The following is a 22,678-nucleotide window of genomic DNA, read 5'->3' as shown; positions in this document are numbered from 1 at the left end:
GGTACTAGATAGCGCTCCGACTGGGGACTCCATTGTTCTCCTGGGGGATTTCAACGCCCACGTGGGAGGCGACAGTGAGACCTGGAGGGGGTGATCGGGAAGCACGGCCTCCCTGATCTGAACCCGAGTGGTGTTCAGTTGTTGGACTTCTGTGCTAGTCACAGTTTGTCCATCACGAACACCATGTTCGAGCACAAGGGTGTCCTTAAGTGCACGTGGCACCAGGACACCCTGAGCCGGAGGTCGATGATCGACTTTGTAGTCGTATCATCTGACCTTCGGCCACATGTCTCGGACACTGGAGTAAAGAGAGGGGCAGAGCTGTCGACCGATCACCACCTGGTGGTGAGTTGGATCTGCTGGGAGGTGTAGGTAGCCGGTCAGACCTGGCAAGCCAAAACGTATCGTGAGGGTCTGCTGGGAACGACTGGCGGAACCCTCTGTCAGGGAGGTCTTCAACTCCCACCTCCGGGAGAGCTTCTCACAGATCCTGGGGGAGGTTGGAGACATGGAGTCCGAGTGGACCATGTTCTCCACCTCCATTGCTGATGCGGCCGCTCGTAGCTGTGGTCGCAAGGTCTCTGGTGCCTGTTGCGGCGGCAATCCCCAAATCCGGTGGTGGACACCGGAAGTAAGGGATGCTGTCAAGCTGAAGAAGGAGTCCTACTTATCTTTGTTGGTAGGTGGGACCCCAGAGGCAGCTGACAGGTACCGGCAGGCCAAGCGTGCCGCAGCCCGTGCGATCGCAGAGGCAAAAACTCGGGTCTGGGAGGAGTTCGGGGAGGCTATGGAAGAGGACTAACGGTCGGCCTCGAAGAGATTCTGTGGCAAACCGTCCGACGCCTCAGGAGACGGAAGCAGCTCTCCACCGGCACTGTTTACAGTGCGGGTGGGGAGCTGTTGACTCTGACTGGGGATGTTGTTGGGCGGTGGAAGGAGTACTTCAAGGATCTCCTCAATCCCATCGTCACATCTTCCGAAGAGGAGGCAGAGACTGGGGACCCAGAGGCGGACTCATCCATTACCCAGGCAGAAGTCACCGAGGTGGTTGGAAAGCTCCTCGGTGGCAAGGCTCCTGGGGTGGAGGAAATCCGTCCTGAGTACCTTAAGTCTCTGGATGTTGTGGGACTGTCTTGGCTGACACGCCTCTGCAACATCGTGTGGCGATCGGGGACAGTGCCTCTGGATTGGCAGACCGGGGTGGTGGTCCCTCTGTTTAAGAAGGGGGACCGGAGGGTGTGCTCCAACTATAGGGGGATCACACTCCTCAGCCTCCCCAGTAAGGTCTATTCCAGAGTACTGGAGAGGAGAATTCGACCGATGGTCGAACCTCGGATTCAGGAGGAGCAGTGTGGTTTTCGTCCTGGTCGCAGCACACTGGACCAGCTCTACACGCTCCATCGGGTGCTCGAGGGTTCATGGGAGTTCACCCAACCAGTCCACATGTGTTTTGTGGATCTGGAGAAGGCATTCGACCGTGTCCCTCGGGGCACCCTGTGGGGAGTGCTCCGGGAGTACGGGGTCTGGGGTCCTTTGCTAAGGGCTATCCGGTCCCTGTATGACCGCAGCAGGAGCTTGGTTCGCATTGGCGGTAGTAAGTCAAACCTGTTTCCAGTGCTCGTTGGCCTCCGCCAGGGCTGCCCTTTGTCACCGGTTCTGTTCATTATTTTTATGGACAGAATTTCTAGGCGCAGCCAGGGTGTAGAGGGTGTCTGGTTTGGGAACCACAGAATCTCGTCTCTGCTGTTTGCGGACAATGTGGTTCTGTTGGCTTCGTCAAATCAGGACCTTCAGCGTGCACTGGGGCGGTTTGCAGCCGAGTGTGAGGCGTCCGGGATGAAAATCAGCACCTCCAAATCCGAGGCCATGGTTCTCGACCGGAAAAAGGTGCTTTGCCCTCTTCAGGTCGGTGGAGTGTCCTTGCCTCAAGTGGAGGAGTTTAAGTATCTCGGGGTCTTATTCACGAGTGAGGGACGGATGGAGCGTGAGATCGATAGACTGATCGGTGCAGCGTCTGCAGTGACGCGGTCGCTGTATCGGACCATCGTGGTGAAGAGAGAGCTGAGTAGGGGGGCAAAGCTCTCGATTTACCGATCGATCTATGTTCCGATCCTCACCTATGGTCATGAGATTTGGCTCATGACCAACGAGATCGCGGGTACAAGCGACCAAGATGAGTTTCCTCCGCAGGGTGGCTGAGCGCTCCCTTAGAGATAAGGTGAGGAGCTCGGACTCGAGCCGCTGCTCCTCCACGTCGAAAGGAGTCAGTTGAGGTGGCTCGGGCATCTTTTCCGGATGCCCCCTGGACGCCTCGCTGGAGAAGTGTTCCGGGCACGTCCCATTGGGAGGAGGCCCCGGGGAAGACCCAGGACACGCTGGAAGGATTACATCTCTCGGCTGACTTGGGAACGCCTTGGGGTTCCCCCGGAGGAGCTGGGTGAGGTGTGTGGATCGGGAGGTCTTGGCGGCTTTGCTTGAGCTGCTGCCCCCGCAACCCGACTCCGGATAAAGCGGAAGAAAATGGATGGATGGATGGATGGATGGATGGATGGATGGATGGAAGGAGAGAAAAACTGTTTTCCTGGCACATTTTTAAAAAATTCCCTGCTAATCCGATTAATCAATTGTGTCGAAACCCCATCAGATTCATCGATGATCCAAATAATCATTTGTTGCAGCCCTAGCAGAGTAAATGTTGTAATCCACTTTGCTTTTGTCATCATGGGTTATTTTGAAATAATTAAAAATTACAGACTTTTCTCTTTCCACCTTCCTTACTATCTATCTCTGAGTTAATTATCATAAGTAATGCGAGCACAATTACACAAAGCAATATCCAAACTGATATGCGCATCAGCACTGGTGCACCGTAATGCCAGGAGGCATCACAACCTGTTATCAGCTGTCTTTAGCCTGCCATTACCATGCCGCCTGCCCTGTGATGTGCTTTCTGTCAGAGGTCGATCCCACTGATTATTACAAATTCTCTGTAATCTGCAGTGAGTAGAGGGTGAGATACTGTATTTGCTGATTCCTCAAAACACATTTAATGATTATTTTATATAATCTCAATTGAAACGGTTGAGTGAGAATTTAAATCTACCCTAAACAAATAGTGCATTGGGTACTGGAAACAACAGCAGCATCTTTCTACATTTTTCAACTTTCTTTCCCACCAGTCACATCAATGAGGACAAGAGGAAGACTGACGGACAGAAGCAGATCTTTGATGTGGTGTATGAAGTTGATGGCTGTCCTGTAAGTTGGAACATTTTTGTTTTAGTTGGGTATGCCTGTCATTGTGTAGAGACAATGTCCATCCTCCAGATGAAACAAACAAACCATATTTCTACATACAGCCCGGTCAATAAATAGTTGGACAGTAACACCATTGTTGTAAATTTGTCTCTGTACACCACCATAATTGAGTTGTAATGACCCTTACCTGCAATAAACAGGCTGAGAATATCGATGGGTGGATCAGTGATCACTTGGGACAAGTCAGGGGATAGATACATCAGAAGTCAATGAGTATGTGTTTGTCTTCATTTACATCAGTCATTAAGAAATACAAATAATATGTTAAATCTGCCTGGAGTTGGTACACTGCAAAAACTGTCCCTGTAGACAAATAATCTGAAATCTATTCAACTTGTCTTGTATTAAGCAATAAAATCTGCTAATGGGCTAAGAAAAATCCACTTGGTTAGAATTCTCAAAAGTAGCAAAATGTCTAGGCACTGAATAATCAAAATGTGCTTTAAAACTAGACTGAATTCTTATTTTAAGATTAGCTTCTGTCTTAAAATAAGGACAACAATCTTGTTCCTTTGCTTGGATGATTTGAAAGCCATTGCCTTTTCTTGTTACTGGTTAAATACAACTTGTTTTTAGCTGGAAAAACTTAAGAAAAAGTGAGATACATTTTCTCTAAATAAGACATTTTTTCTTATGTAAAAATGCTTAAGATTATTTTTCTATTTAGACAAAAATTAAGTCAAATTTTCTTTAAACAAGTCTTTTACTTTCTTAGATTTCAGTTTTTGGAGTTTAGGGATGTGTTATGGTGTGTACATGAACTGGGTGTAGGGTTGTGGAAACCAGTGACTTTTTTTGGGTGTGGGGGTGGGGGGGGGCAAGGGAAGGTTTACAGACCTCGACTTTGCAGATGATGATGTGATCTTTGCAGAATCATTGGGTACTCTGATTGCTACACTTCAGAAGCTGAATGAGGTGTCAGAGTGTCTGGGTTTTAGATAATCTTGGATCAAAATTAAGGTACAGGCTTTTAATGACTTCCTGGACTCAGCCATCAGAAATTTAGCTGTATGTGGTGAAAGTGTTGAACTTGCAGAGACATATCCTTCGTCTTCTGCTTTTGAGATCAAGAGGCGGTAGGGAAGACCTTATGTGGTCATGAACTTGCTGGACACAAGTGTTTGGTGATGCCAGTGTCTTTGCAGAAAAATGAAGGTCCAAGCCTTGAGGGTCTTGGTGATACCTGTCTTACTGTGTGGGTGTGAGACTTGGACATTAACCAGTGACTTCAAGTGGTGATTGGATGTCTTTGGTCCTAGCTTTCTTTGGAGGATCCTTGGGTATTGCTGGAATTACTTTGTAATATACGTGATTACTTAGAGAAACTAAGATGAAGAGTATCACTTGGATTGTGAGGGATTGTGCATCTGCTTCAAAATTTTGGCTGTGTGGTGCATTTTTCTGTGCATGATCCAGCATGCAGGTGCCTGAGCTTGGAGGATCCCAACAGCTGAAGAAGGCCAAGGGGATGCTTATGTTTCACCTGGCTGTGGCAGATAGATGGTTATTTTGGAGATGTGGGAATGAACCGGTGGTTTTACCTCAAGAAAATCTAAAATCTATGTTTGAGTCTTTTATTTCCTTTGAAATTGCACATCTTATTTTTAGGAAAATCTTTCTTTGTGCCATTCCATCGTTAAGCTGCATAACTGATGATGTAATGGAGAAAGGTTTCACTCTGCATGGCTTCTCCAACACCCAGAAACCTATAATTCTTTCAGAGTTGTCTTTGATGTATTTCCTCACTCATCTCCGTGCAGGGTTACACAGTTTTTCAGAACTGCCAACTGCAGACAGATTTGCCACACAGTTCCATACTGTTTATATTTCTTAATGGTTGATGTACAGTCCATGAAGTCCTGTCCCATTAGTTATGTGTCTGACTTTATAATCTATTCAGCAGGACTCTGACAACCATCCACACTTGCACAATAAGCCACTATTTAGACTGCATAGAGAAAACTCTAACTTCACATGTAGGCATATTTTACATGGTAAGTGCTTTTCCACTGCAAGGACAAGTTACTGAACTAAATGGATGCTATCACTGTGCCCACAAGTCTGAAGGTTTGGCCCATGCAATCTTAAACAAAAGTGATTGGTGAAGTACTACATTTACCACAGCAGTGCTGTTTTTATTGTTCATCTACAGCACAGAGTTTTTCTCATTAGCTATCAAATGACATTTAAACTAAACAGTGAAGCAGCAGTCAACTGCTGGACTGCCAAAGGTGTGTTGTTATTTTACATTCACCTCTGCCATTTTTTAAAGTGATGCTAAAGCTCACACAGTTATCAGTTTTTCATATCTTTTAACACTAGGACTATTTTAAATGTTAATATTATAGCAAGTATTGTAGAAAGACTAAAGAACACACTCAATAGACTGCACAAAGCAGACGTGCTGCCCTGTAACACTGTCCACCATTTTGTAAGTTGGCAAAACATTAGTAAAATGCCTGGATTTACGCAGTTAACGTACAACCCCAATTCCAATGAAGTTGGGATGTTGTGTGAAATGTATATAAAAACAGAATACAATGATTTTCATATACTGTTCAACCTATATTCAATTGAATACACCACAGAGACAAGATATTTAATGTTCAAACTCATAGATTTCTTTGTTTTTGTGCAAATATCTGCTTATTTTGAAATGAATGCCTGAAACACATTTCAAAAACGCTGGAACAGTGGCAACAAAAGACTGGGAAAGTTGATGAATGCTCAAAGAACAGCTGTTTGGAACATTCCACAGGTGAACAGGTTAATTGGAAACAAATGAGTGTCATGATTGGTATAAAAGGAGCATCCCCAAAAGGCTCAGCCGTTCACAAGCAAAGATGGAGTGAGGATCACCACTTTGTGAACGTGCGTGAAAAAATAGTTCAGCAGTTTAAGAACAAAATTTCCATCATCTACAGTCCATAACATAAACAGAAGATTCAGAGAATCTGGAGAACTTCCTACACGTAAGCGGCAAGGCTGAAAACCAACATTGAATGCCCGTGACCTTCGACCCCTCAGGTGGCACTGCATTAAAAACCGACATCATTGTGTAAAGGATCTTAACCCGTAGGCTCAGGAACACTTCAGAAAACCATTGTCAGTTAACACAGTTCGTCGCTACATCTGCAAATGCAAGTTAAAACTCTGCCATGCAAAGCGAAAGCCATACATCAACAACATCAAGAAACGAAGCCGCCTTCTCTGGGCCCGAGCTCATTTGAAATGGAGAGATGCAAAATGGAAAAGTGTGCTGTGGTCTGATGAGTCCACATTTCAAATTGTTTTGGAAATCATGGACATCATGTCTTCTGGACAAAAGAGGAAAAAGACCATCCAGATTGTTACCAGCGCAAAGTTTAAAAGCCAGCATCTGTGATGGCATGGGGATGTTAGTGCCCATGGCATGGGCAACTTACACATCTGTGATGGCACCATCAATGCTGAAAGGTACATCCAGGTTTTGGAGCAACACATGCAGCCATCCAAGCAACGTCATTTTCAGGGACGTCCCTGCTTATTTCAGCAAGACAATGCCAAGCCACATTCTGCACAGAACAGTGTGGCTTTATAGTAAATAGTGCGGGTACTAGACTGGCCTGCCTGCAGTACAGACCTGTCGCCCATTGAAAATGTGTGGCGTATTATGAAGAGCAAAATACGACAACGGAGACCCCGGACTGTTGAACTGAAGTCGTACATCAAGCAAGAATGGGGAAGAATTCCACCTACAAAGCTTCAACAATTGGTGTCCTCAGTTCCCAAACGCTTATTGAGTGTTGTTAGAAGGAAAGGTGATGTAACACAGTGGTAAATATACCACTGTCCCAGCTTTTTTGAGATGTGTTGCAGGCATCAATTTCAAAATGAGCAAATATTTGCACAAAAACAATAAAGTTTAGCAGTTTGAACATTAAATATCTTTGTTTTTGTGGTGTATTCAATAGGTTGAAGAGGATTTGCAAATCTCTGTATTCTGTTTATATTTACATTTTACACACGTCCCTTCACTGGAATTGGGGTTGTACACAACAGCTTAACATAACAATCCCCTACATACTCGGACAGATCCAGATTGACCCACGACCTTTCATAAAATATAAGTACACGTATATGTACTGGTGTTTACAACAGCACACCTTCTTTCCTGTTCAGGGTCAAAAGACACATCATTTCTGTCCTGGTATTATCCTCCCGGTATGAAATGCAGAGGGATATAGCAATCAGCATGTCTGTCTGCCCGTCCGTTTTCATCTTAGTGCGATACCTCAAGAACCAGTTCACCAATTTTATTCATATTTGCTATAAGGGTGTACTTGGGTGATCACCCAACACCAGTCCATTACAGTGACCTGGGGTCAATTTCAAGATCACAGCGATATATTGAAGATATTGTTATTGCCGCTCTTGTCAATGCAATAACTCAACGCAATAACCAGTTGACAAATTTCATCGTATATAGCATAAGCGTGCACTTGAGTGATCCCTTGACACTTTGTATTACAGTAATTTCTAGACTATAAGCCGCTACATTTTTCACACGCGTTGAACACTGCGGCTTTTAAAATGATGCTGCTAATTTATGGATTTTATAGGCTTTTTCATAGCTCAAAATACGTCAATTGATGTTCTCAATTGATTTCCTGAAAGCTGCGGTCCTTATGCGGTGTAAATTCACACACACACTGTAAATATAAGGTGTTACCCGTTCATTTTTAGTGAAGAAAAGTTCCTGTCTTGCACTTTGCACCATCAAATCAGTTAGCGGAGCCTTCTTCCCCCACCTTTCCAAACTGGTTCTCGGTCTTGGCGCAACAAGTTAAGAAAGTCACAGCGCCTCATTAATGTCTCATTTACCACCGACTCCATCCTACTTACAAAATGGTGACCAGGCAGCCTTGTCAGCACGGGTTCATGTGATAGGCGCGCCCTGCATGCCTTCTGAAGCACCTTGGGGCAACTTTTGTTGTCACTTGGTCCAATATAAATAAATTTAATTTAAATGAACTTGAACTATCTTTGGTTTAGATGTTGTTTCCAGAAAATGTCAGAATATCATGAAAAATGTCAATCAATGTTTTCCAGAGTCCAGGATGTCTCCCCCCCCCCCCCCCGCCAGAATTCGCATATTTCAACTACTCAGTCGTTTGTAAATGTAAATAGTCTACTTCATGGCAGTAACATACTCCTGTATAACTGCTCTACATTTTCAATGGCAAATGGACTGCATTTATGTAGTGCTTTTCCATCTGCATCAGATGCTCAAAGTGCTTTACAGTAATGCCTCACATTCACCCCTATATCAGGGTGCTGCCATACAAGGCGCTCAGTACACACCGGGAGCAATAGGGGATTAAAGACCTTGTCCAAGGGCCCTTAGTGATCATTTTAAAATATGATCAGTAATTTTCAGCCTTGTGGAAATAGAAGCTGGATCATGTAAGGCAGCATCTGAGACTTATCATTGGTAGCTGAGTCATGCAGCACTCAGTATCTAGTACCTGCATTGGAAAAGTGCTTATATTTTACCACCTGATGAGTTATCGGTAATATTTCCAAGAGGTTTTTTTATTGAACTTAGACGTGAAAAAATGGCATTTTTGCTCCCCGTAGTGCTCAATGTTGTTGGCTACATCTCCTCTCAGATTTCATGGCACTGTCAGAAACATGTTACCAAAATGTAATTGCACAATGAGAATTTCTCATGAATTTGATAATGAATATTTGTTCATCACCATCATTTAGTTAAGGATTATTTTGCAGCGAGTACAGAGCAAATATTGTTAATGCATATATCTTTGCCATACAATTTGTCTGCTGTCAACGATTTTTTCATTCTATCTAATAATTAGGTGACCGTGGAAAAACTTCTATGTTCTCTGTTTTCCCTTTTTGTTTTGTATATAATCTTTGATTTACCTTTATCCTTTACTGTTACTTTTTTATAACACTGGTTAAAAAAAATAAATTCTTGCATGGACTTTGAGAATGGAATTCAGGTAATTTTGGGGTGCTGAATCCAAATCTGAGCACATCACATTTATTTGCAATCTGCATGTTCCTTATTGATGGATTACGCAAAAGTTGCTTATTCACTCACAAATTTGATGCTATGAATCATTCACACAAGCAGCTTCAGAAGCATATTTTTTTTAAACCAGGTTCGCAAAATGTGATGAGCTATATCATTTATGGCGCCAAAGAGTTTTGCGAGACTGCAACTTTTGCTTCAGTGCTTGATACGAGAAATATGTTTTCATATCTCAAATACATGATGTGATTGGCAGGAACTAACACCAGATTTGGACCCCCCCCCCCCCCCCCAAAAAAAAAAAAAAATTACCCAAAAGCTGTTGAAAAACTCCATGCAAGAAAAATCGTTTCAATCATCTTTTTTTGTAAACTCTGAATTTGCCATTTCATGCCGCCTGCCTGTTTTTTTTTTTTTTTTTTTCCCCTCTTTTGTTTGTTATTGTACTTTATTTTTCTCTGTAGGCCAACTTGCTATCCTCCCATCGAAGTCTGGTTTACAGAGTAGAAACGATTGCCCTCGGTGACCAGCCATGTGACCGTGGCGAGAATGTTACACTCTTCCTCTTCAATGACTGTCTTGAGGTGAAAATGAACTACACACACACACACACACACGTGTATATGGCACTACTGAACTAAGCACCGTTGATCAACAGCTACTTGAGCTGAACATACAGCTGTTACACACCTTCAATGACTTTTTCATGATTCACACAGGAAAAAAAACATCCACATTTCAAACAGTTCAGTTTTGTTTATGATGACCTTGCTTGATTTGTGCATATTATTGCTTGAACTATTGTTGACTCTGCAGTGCAAAGGCATTCTGAAAACCCCCAGGAACACCACTACAGCAGAATTGCAATAGGACTTGGTTCCAACTCATTCACAATCTAAAAACAAACATGGAGAAACTGCATTCATTTGACATAAAAATATAAAACGTAAATTTGACAAAATCAGAATGTGAAAATGGAAAACTGAAAAGACGTTCTCTGTGTACCTGTAATATTTTCATCCTCACTTCCTCCATCTCTTTGGTCATTTTCAAGCCACTTTTGTGTGGTGCTGACAGCTGTCTACTTTCTTCAGTTGCTAGACCACTAACTGCAAGTATGAAATGTGGCAGTTGCACTGGACTATTTTGTTTGCTATACTTTAATGTTCACTATTAAATTCACATTTGTGCAAAGTTTGTATTGACCAAACCCATATTTCATCCCTGTGTGAAATAGGTATTTGAAGTGTCAAGATGTTGTCAGTACTATTGTTGATTCTGCAGAAAATGAACGCCTACAGAAGTTTCCAACGTTAATTTAACTGTTTTCCTGATTGCTAGATGTAAAGTTTGACATCATGGCCTTACGTATGAAATTATGGCACATCAGCTTGCAGTGGTGAACTATCAGAAAACTTGTCAGCACTGATGGGAGGAATTACCTGTTCTCGAATTGGACACCCATAGATTAAAGATCCAATATAGACTGTTTTTTTAACTTCAATTAAGGACGCTGGTTTTGTTGCTCTTCTGTTTTTTTTTTTTTGTTGTTTTTTTTTTGTGTGTGTGTATGTTTTTTGTCTAAGAGATTCTTGTAAAATTTATAAAAAAAAAAAAAAAAAAAAATCTTGTATCTGTTTGAATGGTCTAAGCAGTGGTTCACCCCTTTGAGTCTTGTCTGCTTGAGGTTTCTTCCTCATTATCACCAGAGGGAGTTTTTCCTTACCACTGTCACCTGTGTGCTTGCTTAGGGGTATTGGTAAGGTTAGTATCTCCTGCAGTATTATAGACCGTTCTACCCGCCACGCTAATAAGAACCCACAGCAGGCTCCAATTTTTTTTTTCTTTTTTTTTTGTAACTAATAACAAATAACAAAGACAAAATAATGAAAAGTAACCCCAAATGTCAATTTTTCAACAATCATTTCATCTTATGCAGAACACTGTGTTCAGTTGTGAGGCTGGTCAGATCCCCCTCAGGTGCCAGGATGAGTTGTTTGCCAAGAGGTTAAGTGTACTGCTTTCCAGAATGGAAGGTTGCCTGGTTCTAGGCTGCCCCTGCCTATTCTTCATGTAATGTGTAGTTGCTCCAGGAAGGGCTTCTGGATTAAAACTTGCACCAAATCAACCTGCAGTTCGACCTTGAATCTGCCATGGCAACCCCGAGTGAAAAGGGTGTAGCCGAAGCACTTATTTAAGTGCCAGGATGTGCAGGTGTCAAAACACCCATTAAATACTTTTCAAATAACAGTAAATCATTTCAAAGTAATTTTCAGATGAAGACCTAATAGTCATGGAAATGTTGTTTGTTTTTTTGTTTGTTTGTTTTTTGTATTCTGAACCGGAAGACTTTTGCACGCCACAATCACTTATCTTGATGATTGTTGAAAAATTGTTAAAATTTTTCATAGATCTATGAAAAATTGTTAAACATGGCCATATATGTTATATGTGAAACTATAAAAAGCTTAAATTACATTAAGATGTATCATCCTCCTTTTAACGGCCTGCTCCCAGACCACCAATAACCAGCAAAAATCTATTTAAGCATAAGTCCCTGTTAGTAAATAATATAATAATTGATCAACATATTGATTTATTCTGCCTTAAAGAAACCTGGTTACAGCAGGATGAATATGTTAGTTTAAATGAGTCAACACCCCCGAGTCACACTAACTGCCAGAATGCTCGTAGCACGGGCCGAGGCGGAGGATTAGCAGCAATCTTCCATTCCAGCTTATTAATTAATCAAAAACCCAGACAGAGCTTTAATTCATTTGAAAGCTTGACTCTTAGTCTTGTCCATCCAAATTGGAAGTCCCAAAAACCAGTTTTATTTATTATCTATCGTCCACCTGGTCGTTACTGTGAGTTTCTCTGTGAATTTTCAGACCTTTTGTCTGACATAGTGCTTAGCTCAGATAAGATAATTATAGTGGGCGATTTTAACATCCACACAGATGCTGAGAATGACAGCCTCAACACTGCATTTAATCTATTATTAGACTCAATTGGCTTTGCTCAAAATGTAAATGAGTCCACCCACCACTTTAATCATATCTTAGATCTTGTTCTGACTTATGGTATGGAAATTGAAGACTTAACAGTATTCCCTGAAAACTCCCTTCTGTCTGATCATTTCTTAATAACATTTACATTTACTCTGATGGACTACCCAGCAGTGGGGAATAAGTTTCATTACACTAGAAGTCTTTCAGAAAGCGCTGTAACTAGGTTTAAGGATATGTTTCCTTCTTTATGTTCCCTAATGCCATATACCAACACAGTGCAGAGTAGCTACCTAAACTCTGTAAGTGAGATAGAGTATCTCGTCAATAGTTTTACATCCTCATTGAAGACAACTTTGGATGCTGTAGCTCCTCTGAAAAAGAGAGCTTTAAATCAGAAGTGCCTGACTCCGTGGGCTCCTCTGAAAAAGAGAGCTTTAAATCAGAAGTGCCTGACTCCGTGGTATAACTCACAAACCCGCAGCTTAAAGCAGATAACCCGTAAGTTGGAGAGGAAATGGCGTCTCACTAATTTAGAAGATCTTCACTTAGCCTGGAAAAAGAGTCTGTTGCTCTATAAAAAAGCCCTCCGTAAAGCTAGGACATCTTACTACTCATCACTAATTGAAGAAAATAAGAACAACCCCAGGTTTCTTTTCAGCACTGTAGCCAGGCTGACAAAGAGTCAGAGCTCTATTGAGCCGAGTATTCCTTTAACTTTAGCTAGTAATGACTTCATGACTTTCTTTGCTAATAAAATTTTAACTATTAGAGAAAAAATTACTCATAACCATCCCAAAGACGTATCGTTATCTTTGGCTGCTTTCAGTGATGCCGGTATTTGGTTAGACTTTCTCTCAGATTGTTCTGTCTGAGTTATTTTCATTAGTTACTTCATCCAAACCATCAACATGTCTATTGGACCCCATTCCTACCAGGCTGCTCAAGGAAGCCCAACCATTATTTAATGCTTCTATCTTAAATATGATCAATCTATCTTTATTAGTTGGCTATGTACCACATGCTTTTAAGGTGGCAGTAATTAAACCATTACTTAAAAAGCCATCACTTGACCCAGCTATCTTAGCTAATTATAGGCCAATCTCCAACCTTCCTTTTCTCTCAAAAATTCTTGAAAGGGTAGTTGTAAAACAGCTAACTGATCATCTGCAGAGGAATGGTCTATTTGAAGAGTTTCAGTCAGGTTTTAGAATTCATCATAGTGCAGAAACAGCATTAGTGAAGGTTACAAATGGTCTTCTTATGGCCTCAGACAGTGGACTCATCTCTGTGCTTGTTCTGTTAGACCTCAGTGCTGCTTTTGATACTGTTGACCATAAAATTTTATTACAGGGATTAGAGCATGCCATAGGTATTAAAGGCACTGCGCTGCGGTGGTTTGAATCATATTTATCTAATAGATTACAATTTGTTCATGTAAATGGGGAATATTCTTCACAGACTAAGGTTAATTATGGAGTTCCACAAGGTTCTGTGCTAGGACCAATTTTATTCACTTTATACATGCTTCCCTTAGGCAGTATTATTAGATGGCATTGCTTAAATTTTCATTGTTACGCAGATGATACCCAGCTTTATCTATCCATGAAGCCAGAGGACACACACCAATTAGCTAAACTGCAGGATTGTCTTACAGACATAAGGACATGGATGACCTCTAATTTCCTGCTTTTAAACTTAGATAAAACTGAAGTTATTGTACTTGGCCCCACAAATCTTAGAAACATGGTGTCTAACCAGATCCTTACTCTGGATGGCATTACCCTGACCTCTAGTAATACTGTGAGAAATCATGGAGTCATTTTTGATCAGGTTATGTCATTCAAAGTGCATATTAAACAAATATGTAAGACTGCTTTTTTGCATTTACGCAATATCTCTAAAATTAGAAAGGTCTTGTCTCAGAGTGATGCTGAAAAACTAATTCATGCATTTATTTCCTCTAGGCTGGACTATTGTAATTCATTATTATCAGGTTGTCCTAAAAGTTCCCTGAAAAGCCTGAAAAGCCTTCAGTTAATTCAAAATGCTGCAGCTAGAGTACTGACGGGGACTAGAAGGAGAGAGCATATCTCACCCATATTGGCCTCTCTTCATTGGCTTCCTGTTAATTCTAGAATAGAATTTAAAATTCTTCTTCTTACTTATAAGGTTTTGAATAATCAGGTCCCTTCTTATCTTAGGGACCTCATAGTACCATATCACCCCAATAGAGCGCTTCGCTCTCAGACTGCAGGCTTACTTGTAGTTCCTAGGGTTTGTAAGAGTAGAATGGGAGGCAGAGCCTTCAGCTTTCAGGCTCCTCTCCTGTGGAACCAGCTCCCAATTCGGATCAGGGAGACAGGCACCCTCTCTACTTTTAAGATTAGGCTTAAAACTTTCCTTTTTGCTAAAGCTTATAGTTAGGGCTGGATCAGGTGACCCTGAACCATCCCTTAGTTATGCTGCTATAGACTTAGACTGCTGGGGGGTTCCCATAATGCAGTGTTTCTTTCTCTTTTTGCTCTGTATGCACCACTCTGCATTTAATCATTAGTGATTGATCTCTGCTCCCCTCCACAGCATGTCTTTTTCCTGGTTCTCTCCCTCAGCCCCAACCAGTCCCAGCAGAAGACTGCCCCTCCCTGAGCCTGGTTCTGCTGGAGGTTTCTTCCTGTTAAAAGGGAGTTTTTCCTTCCCACTGTCGCCAAGTGCTTGCTCACAGGGGGTCGTTTTGACCTTTGGGGTTTTTACGTAATTATTGTATGGCCTTGCCTTACAATATAAAGCACCTTGGGGCAACTTTGTTGTGATTTGGCGCTATATAAATAAAATTGAATTGAATTGAACTGTCAAGGAGCAGATCTGAAAATGAAAGTATTAATAATTTAAGTGATGCAATGGAAAAGAAGTTTTTAATCTACCTTCTACATTTTCATGTCTTTGAGGTTTAATGAATATAGTCAACAGTATAGTCAGTTGTGTTTTTTGACCAACAAAGTACAAGCAGTGAACGTATGGCATCATTTTGTTTTTGTTTTTTTGTTGTTTTTTTTCTGTAATAAAACTAGCTTTGTTTCTTGATATTTTAATGGTATGTGAATAATTGCCAATAATAAAGAATGCCATAATTATTTTAACAAAATTAAAACAAAAACATGAAACTCAACAGTACCATAGATTCTGGAGTATAAGTGGAGTTTGCGAGGTTGTGCAATTTATACTCTGAAAATTCATGCATTTGTTACTAATAAAAATAGTTATAATAGCCATTTATATAGGGCTTTCCCAGTAATCAAAACACTAAACAAAATAAACTCTGGTAATAAAAGAATGCCAATAATACAAAAAATCCCATATTAAAGAGCTGATGATACAGAAAAGGGATGCAACTCATACTCCAAAGAATGCTGTATATGATCACAGTATATTCTCAAAAAAGGTGCACATCTGTCCATGTTCCATCATTTATGGTTGGCACCTCTGGTTGCATCTCCAGGAATGTTTCATGTTCATTATAAATTATAGCTGGGTGGTTAATTACATTTTAGTTTTGGTTACAATTTTTGCTTTCAAATGGTAATTAAAGTTGTAAAAGAGAGTGAATGATTGTTTTTCCTCATTATATTTTGCAATGACGCTCTAATTTTGCTGTGTGTGATGAATATGGATGAATCCACATTTGCTCCTCTCTAAAAGTCAAAACTTATTCTGTCATTAAGCCCAGTGTGTGGCAAGATGGCCGAAGCAGGATAGTATTTGTTTTATTTATTCAAATTCTTACTTTTATTTTTTGTTTTTCCAGTACAATTATATATAAAATTTGAAGTTCTAGTTAAAGTGGAAGTTTGACATGTTTCAACCTGGGGTGTGGTTTTTGTAGAACTTGTGGGGTACATATTTTCACTGGGAACAAAATTAATTTAATCAGCTCAGTATTGATTCAGAATGCAAACACCATTACTGGCTAATCGAATATATAATGAAATGGCATAGGTCAAGCTAAAAATGCCCAGTAAATTGTTTATCTAGTTGCCACAGAGCAAGTGAAATAGAAGTGTGGTAGCATGAAGTGGTTCCTTATGGATGTAATCGTGCATGTTTACTTCACTCACTCACGCATCATCAACCGCTTATCTGGGATCGGGTCGTGGGGCAACAGCTCCAGCAGGGGACCCCAGACTTCCATCTCCTGGGCCACATTAACCACCCCTGATTGGGGGATCCTGGGCCATTTCCAGGACAGTGTGGAGATCTCGCCACCTAGTCCTGGGTCGTCCCCGGGGTCTCCTCCCAGATGGACGTGCCTAGAACACCTCTGTAGGAAGGCACTCGGGGGGCATCCTTACCAGATGCCCAAACCACCTCATCTGGCTCCTTTCAACGCGAAGGAGCAGTGGCTCCACTCCGAACTCCTCACAGATGACCAAGCTTCTCACCTTATCTCTAAGGGAGAGACCTGCCACCCTCCTGAGCAAACCCATTTCAGCTGCTTGTACTCACGATCAAGTTCTTTTGGTCATAACTATAGGTGAGAGTAAGAACAAAGGCTGACCAGTAGAGCGAGAGCTTCGCCTTTTGACTCAGCTCCCTTTTTGTCACAACAGAACGGTAGAGCAAATGCAACACCGTCTTTGCTGCACTGATTCTCCAGCCAATCTCAGGCTCCATTGTCCCTCACTCGTGAACAAGACCTTGATGTACTTGAAATCCTTTACTTGGAGCAAGACCTCATTTCAAGCCAAGTAGGCAATCCATCAGTGTCCTGATGAGAACCATGGCTTCAGATTTACGTGTGCTGATCCTCATCCCAGCCGCTTCACACTCAGCTGGGAACTGACCCAGTGAGTGCTGGAGGTCACAGGCTGATGAAGCCAACAGGGCCACATCATCTGCAACAAGCAGTGATGAGACCTTGGGCCCACCAAACTAAGGCCCTCCTCCCCCGACTACACCGCCATATCTTGTCCATGAATATCACAAACAGGATTGGAGACAAGGTGCAGCCCTGGTGAGGGCCAACCCCCACCAGAAACGAGACCGACTTACAGCCAATAACCCAAACACAGCTGTCACTTTGTTAGTGCAGAAATTGGATGGCCCTGAGAAAGGACCACCCTCACTCCATACTCCTGCAGCACCCCGCACAGTATCTCCAGGTGTACCTGATCATACTCCTTCTCCAAGTTCACAAAACACATTGTGATCAAATTTGTGCAAGTGTCACGGTGGCTTTATCAACCCCACCATGCAATCATGTAGGCAACAGTGGTAAGGGGGAAAAACTCCCTCTGGCATGTTTGTGAATACATTAGGACACAATCATTTTGAATCTGTATATTTCACTGTTTTCAGGCATATTGCTGTAGTTATATAAAGTACTAAATACTGAGATCAAATTATTAGCGACCATGAACTCAGAAATTGTTGCAGCACTGAGACGATGAAAATGTTTCCTGAAATAATTCTCCATCTGATACATCTTTCCTCCTTTGTAGTTTGATTTTGCAAGTTTCAGCACAAATCCCTGCATGTTTTTGAACACATGCTTAGATTCTTTTGCACAGGAATTTCAGAGGAAGAAGCCATTCAGTCAGAGTAGTGAAAGTGGATCGCTGGCCAATTCATGTGTGTACGTTCTGTCAATGCTGTCACTATCTGTGTGGTAATTAGCATAGAGTTAGCATAGGAACAGGGCAGGCAATCAACACAGATGTGGTGGGTTGCTGCGCTGAATCAGGAGTGCCAGAGATGCTTCCTAATGAGCTGCGGTTATGGTGACCTGACACATTTCTGAGAGTATTTCTGTTTATATATTGAATAAACATGTTTTCAGTGTGTGTGGCCTCAGTAATTGTTGATTAACTCCTACATTAATATTATCACTCACCATTTCACCATTCACCCACACTGTCAAACTAACACTGACCTATGATGTCGCATCCTCTCTTATCTCCTCCCCATCTCTTTCTTCTTTCTCTCAGCATCTAATTAATGTGACTTTAATGAGTTGCATCGTTTACCTCAATGAAGGCCTCATTGATTTATTGCCAACTAGCCAAAAGGAAGTCCCCCCCCCCCCCCCTGCAAAATGCACCCACGCCCTTAACTCTACGAAGCAAGGACACACACATGCGCAGAATGTTAAGTGAGCCAATGCTTTGGGCATCAATCAGAAATAGATTTTCTTTACCTCCAAAGTTGCTGTCTCACTTTGTGTCTGTTTGTGTTTGGGGGTCTGTGCATCTTCGGCAGATTGCGAGGAAGCGGCACAAAGTAATCAGCACGTTTAAGAGTCCACTGGGACAAACAAGACCACCGCCTCCGCTCAAGCACATTGCACTTATGCCGCTGTCCCAGATTAGAAGAGTACTGGACCTGCAAGATACAGAAGGTAAAACTGCAACAACATGCACACATTGCAAATGTTTCCTAGGATGCTAATACAAATCCTTATCGTCGCATCACTTGCGTATCATTGATAGGTGTTTTATGGCGGATCCTCACTCACTTTATGCTCATCTTGAGTGTGTAATACAGTTGATTCTGTTGACTTCACTTTGGCAGTGAAATAAAAATGGGAAAATCCTGATCACTTCCCGTTTATACACTCCAGTGCTGTGTTTACTTTGATTTCATGCAAGTGTCCTTCTGGGTGGTGGCCATAATAAATCACAGGGACTGCACTTCCCAGAGAGGCATGGAATTTATCCTGGAATCAGATTCATCACTTTATTCATGATGTCACACATCTTTCAAATAGGAAATGTGTTTGTGCTTTCAAATCGTATATCATCATAAGTGTAAGATTAATTAATATTTACGACATATTATTTTAACGCAGGCAGTGATACATTTATTCATGCAAATCTAATAGAGCTATGCCTTATCTAGTGATATTCAGCATCAACTGGTATGATGCTTTTTTGCCAACAGTTATTTTAAAGTTGCCACATTTATTGAATATGGTTCTCTTTTTCATTGTGTTGCAGCCTGTTTTGATCCAGTTTTGCCTTTTTCAATATTATGTAGCAATTACTGTGATATAAAAAAAAACAGTAACAATCCACTCATGGGTAATAGTCATCTATACCTAAAATGTGCCGAGTCATGCCAGATTATCTGGTGCCTCCAAGTCTACACTGTTCGTCCTATTGAGATATTCCATAATCCCTTGCATGCCATAGAGTTGCTGCAGTCTAAACAACATAGAGAAACCACATGACAACAATTTGAAATTAACATTATACTACCAAAATGTAATTTTTTTATGCTTTTCATCACATTAATAAGAGACTGCACGCATGAGACCCTGAAAACTTGCTAAAAGAAATATGCCAAATATTCCATGTCGGCTATGTTTAACCTGGCGTGGAACTTCATAATCACAAACCGAATTTCAGACCTCTTATATTACTCTGGAAGGAACAGGACAAACTGTGTTGTAAAGGACAATAAGCAGTGCGTTAAACAAAAAACTTCACTTTCCCCCAGAATGAGATGAACAGAAAGCAATCGCAGCGCACACCAATTCCCATTGAAAATGATGGAGAAACAACCTGAGCTTCTCGCATGTTTACATATAACAAATACAATAACATCTAAAAATGAAGTTAATATATTCACACGAGTTTTAGGCACAATATAGAAAGAATTTTATGTTGCGATGTTAATGCTGTTGTCCGTGTGATGCGGTTAAATTACAGCCTTAAGACCATCTCAGTGCAGTTCACAATGTGCCAGATAAATTCATCTCGCAGAGCGGCAAACACTCTGAAATTTTGCGGGATTTGAAACATCAATAGGGTGAATGGTTTTACACCCAATCAGCAAGCATATGGCCAACAGTTGTAAGGAAAAATTTATTTGAGGCATTTTTGATATAGGAAGAAACCTCTTCCTTATCTGTTATGACCATATTAAGAAAATGTAACAAAGCACAACAAGTATTGTCATAACATGCAGTAACAGAAATGTCACAGCTGTATTAGTAAGTCTAAATGGTAAATGGACTGCATTTATATAGCGCTTTACAATTATGCCTTATTCAACCCAATGTCAGGGTGCTGCCATACAAGGCGCTCACTACACACCTGGAGCAATAGGGGGTTAAAGGCCTTGCCCAAGGGCCCTTAGTGATTTTCTAGTCAGGTGGGGATTTGAACCCATGATCTTGTGGACTCAAGCCCAACACCTTAACCACTAGACCATCACCTCCCAACAGTCTGTGACTGTCCTGATGCCATATTAGTCTTTAAAATACCACTCGAGTTAAGCTAATTGGTTTGTGAGCTGGTGCACTGCATAGCATGGAAATGTATCTCCAGATGTCTTCTTGATCGGTTGTAGTGTCCTGCAGTGTGATGTTATGGATGTTTGAATGTCATTTGGAGAAATCGCTTTAATTTCATAAAAGATTAAGTCCCCATCCTCAGACAGGTGGTGGAGGCTCTATCCATCAGGATGAAGGTGAGTTCCTTCATTATTGGACATGTAGAAGTGTGCATTCCAGCTTTTAGTCACTGTTTTTCCAAATCCCACCTGCTTTATTATATTTCTGAATTCTAAATGTATATAGAGATAGAGCATCTTTTCAAAAACAAAACCATTGTGTTTTTTTTTTTTTCTTCATGGATTGTTTCTGGTGTTTTCTTGCACCTTGAGTTTGATTTGCACACTGAGGAAAATGTTCATGCTTCTTTTCTGATTTATTATATTAGAAATACGCCTGGTTTCCGAAAAGTAGCATGTGTGACTCCTTTATTCCTATAACACCTACTTGTGTTCCTTCCTAAAATATGAGTCAAAAATCACATATTTTGGGATGCATTTTAAGAGTGATTTACATTGGCGGTTTTCTTATTTTATGCATCTTGTAGATATTTTGTTCTCGCTCGCTCTCCCTCAAAAGGCACAGTCACAATTGATGTTTTTGGCATTTGGATGAAGCTCTTTCTTAATGGTCCCTCCCATCTTCAATCCCTGCCCCCCCCCCCCCCCCCCCCTCATTTGCTCCCTCCCTTCTCCCTTCAGAATGTGTGAATGCATTTGCCTTGGTGGTTCATCCTCCAACTGAACAGGAGAACTTGTTGTTCAGTTTCCAACTGGCTGGAGAGGAAACAATTAAAACTGTCTGGCTGCGAACACTCTGCCGCCACGTCGCCAACACTATATGCAGAGCTGACGCGGTGAGATGACACACATACCCCACAAAGAAAGCAAACGCATTCCCTATTAAAAAAAAAAAAGTCACTTTTTAATTCAAGTGAGGCACAGTGTTTTAAAGGGTGGCCTTGTGCAGAACACACAAAGTACACTTAAATGAAGTGAAAAATGTTTTTCTTCAAACTGAATTAAATTTGAGAAAAAACCCTAACAGAAGTAACAGCTACGGCCAGTATTTGGACAGCACGTACACCACCACATTGGAATTGACATGAAATGATCAACATGTGATCGTAGTGTAGACTGTTGGGTTTAATTCAAGGGTTTTAACAACAATATCCCACGAGCCATTTAGGAATTATGACGACTTGTATATACAGTCCCTCCACTTTCAGAAGTCATAAGTAATTGGAAAACTAAATATAAAGATTTTTTTATCATGGAAATTGTCCCTTTTACTTTATTTATTTTTTTTACTACTCGGGGGATGGGCACATGAACATTTCCAAGCCACCAAATATGTCATGTAGTTCATTGATGAGAATCATTAAGAACTTACAGGATGTTCTTTTCAGATCAGGGTAAATTACAGCTGAGTTTAAAGAAAAAAAAAACTTTCATAGCAGACAACCTGTCAGGTGTTATGTGCGTATCCTTTAGTGAGCTGTTCAGGTTACTCACCATTGAACATGAAGCAGCTTGTGGCCGTGCATCCTGTTCCCAGGGTGACAGAAGCATGAATGCATTATATATCACTGATAATACATAAGAGGTGCAGGAAGCACACTTTAAATTAATCATGTTTAACTATTAAAAAAAAAAGAAAAAAAGAAGCTTTTTTCAGATTTGATAAGAGTTTTTATCAACAGGCTTTAGAGTTAATTTATCAGTGCAGCTGTTGTGGAAAAGTTGCACTCCACAGCCATTTTTTCAAAGGCTTTGTTATTCGGCAAATATCCACAGAAAACAAGGAATTTGACTTCGGTTTGAGCTGCTCTGTACAGCACGTAGAAATATACACTAAACACTGAATAAATCACAGTAATAAAAAGTGCAAATGAAATGTGCAATAAGAAAAATAAAAGAATGTCCTGTCCGCAGACTGAAGATTTCACAGAGCACCTGGGTTTATGGTTTGGCAAAGCTCCAG

General features: G+C 41.3%; 1 protein-coding gene across 1 annotated transcript in view; it reads left to right on the top strand.

Moving 5' to 3' along the window:
- Positions 1-22,678, top strand: part of ect2 (epithelial cell transforming 2) — a 141,743-nt gene that overhangs the window by 81,797 nt on the left and 37,268 nt on the right. Inside the window, exons 18-21 of the mRNA XM_034180361.1 lie at positions 3,180-3,258; positions 9,820-9,939; positions 18,619-18,757; positions 21,397-21,551. Of these exons, the coding sequence (XP_034036252.1) occupies positions 3,180-3,258; positions 9,820-9,939; positions 18,619-18,757; positions 21,397-21,551 (493 nt within the window). The remainder of the gene's footprint in view (positions 1-3,179; positions 3,259-9,819; positions 9,940-18,618; positions 18,758-21,396; positions 21,552-22,678) is intronic.

This window comes from Thalassophryne amazonica, chromosome 10 (genome assembly GCF_902500255.1).
Source record: "Thalassophryne amazonica chromosome 10, fThaAma1.1, whole genome shotgun sequence".
Taxonomy (NCBI): Eukaryota; Metazoa; Chordata; class Actinopteri; order Batrachoidiformes; family Batrachoididae; genus Thalassophryne; species Thalassophryne amazonica.
Note: the sequence above shows the minus strand (reverse complement) of the source record. Positions and strands in the feature narration are given on the sequence as shown.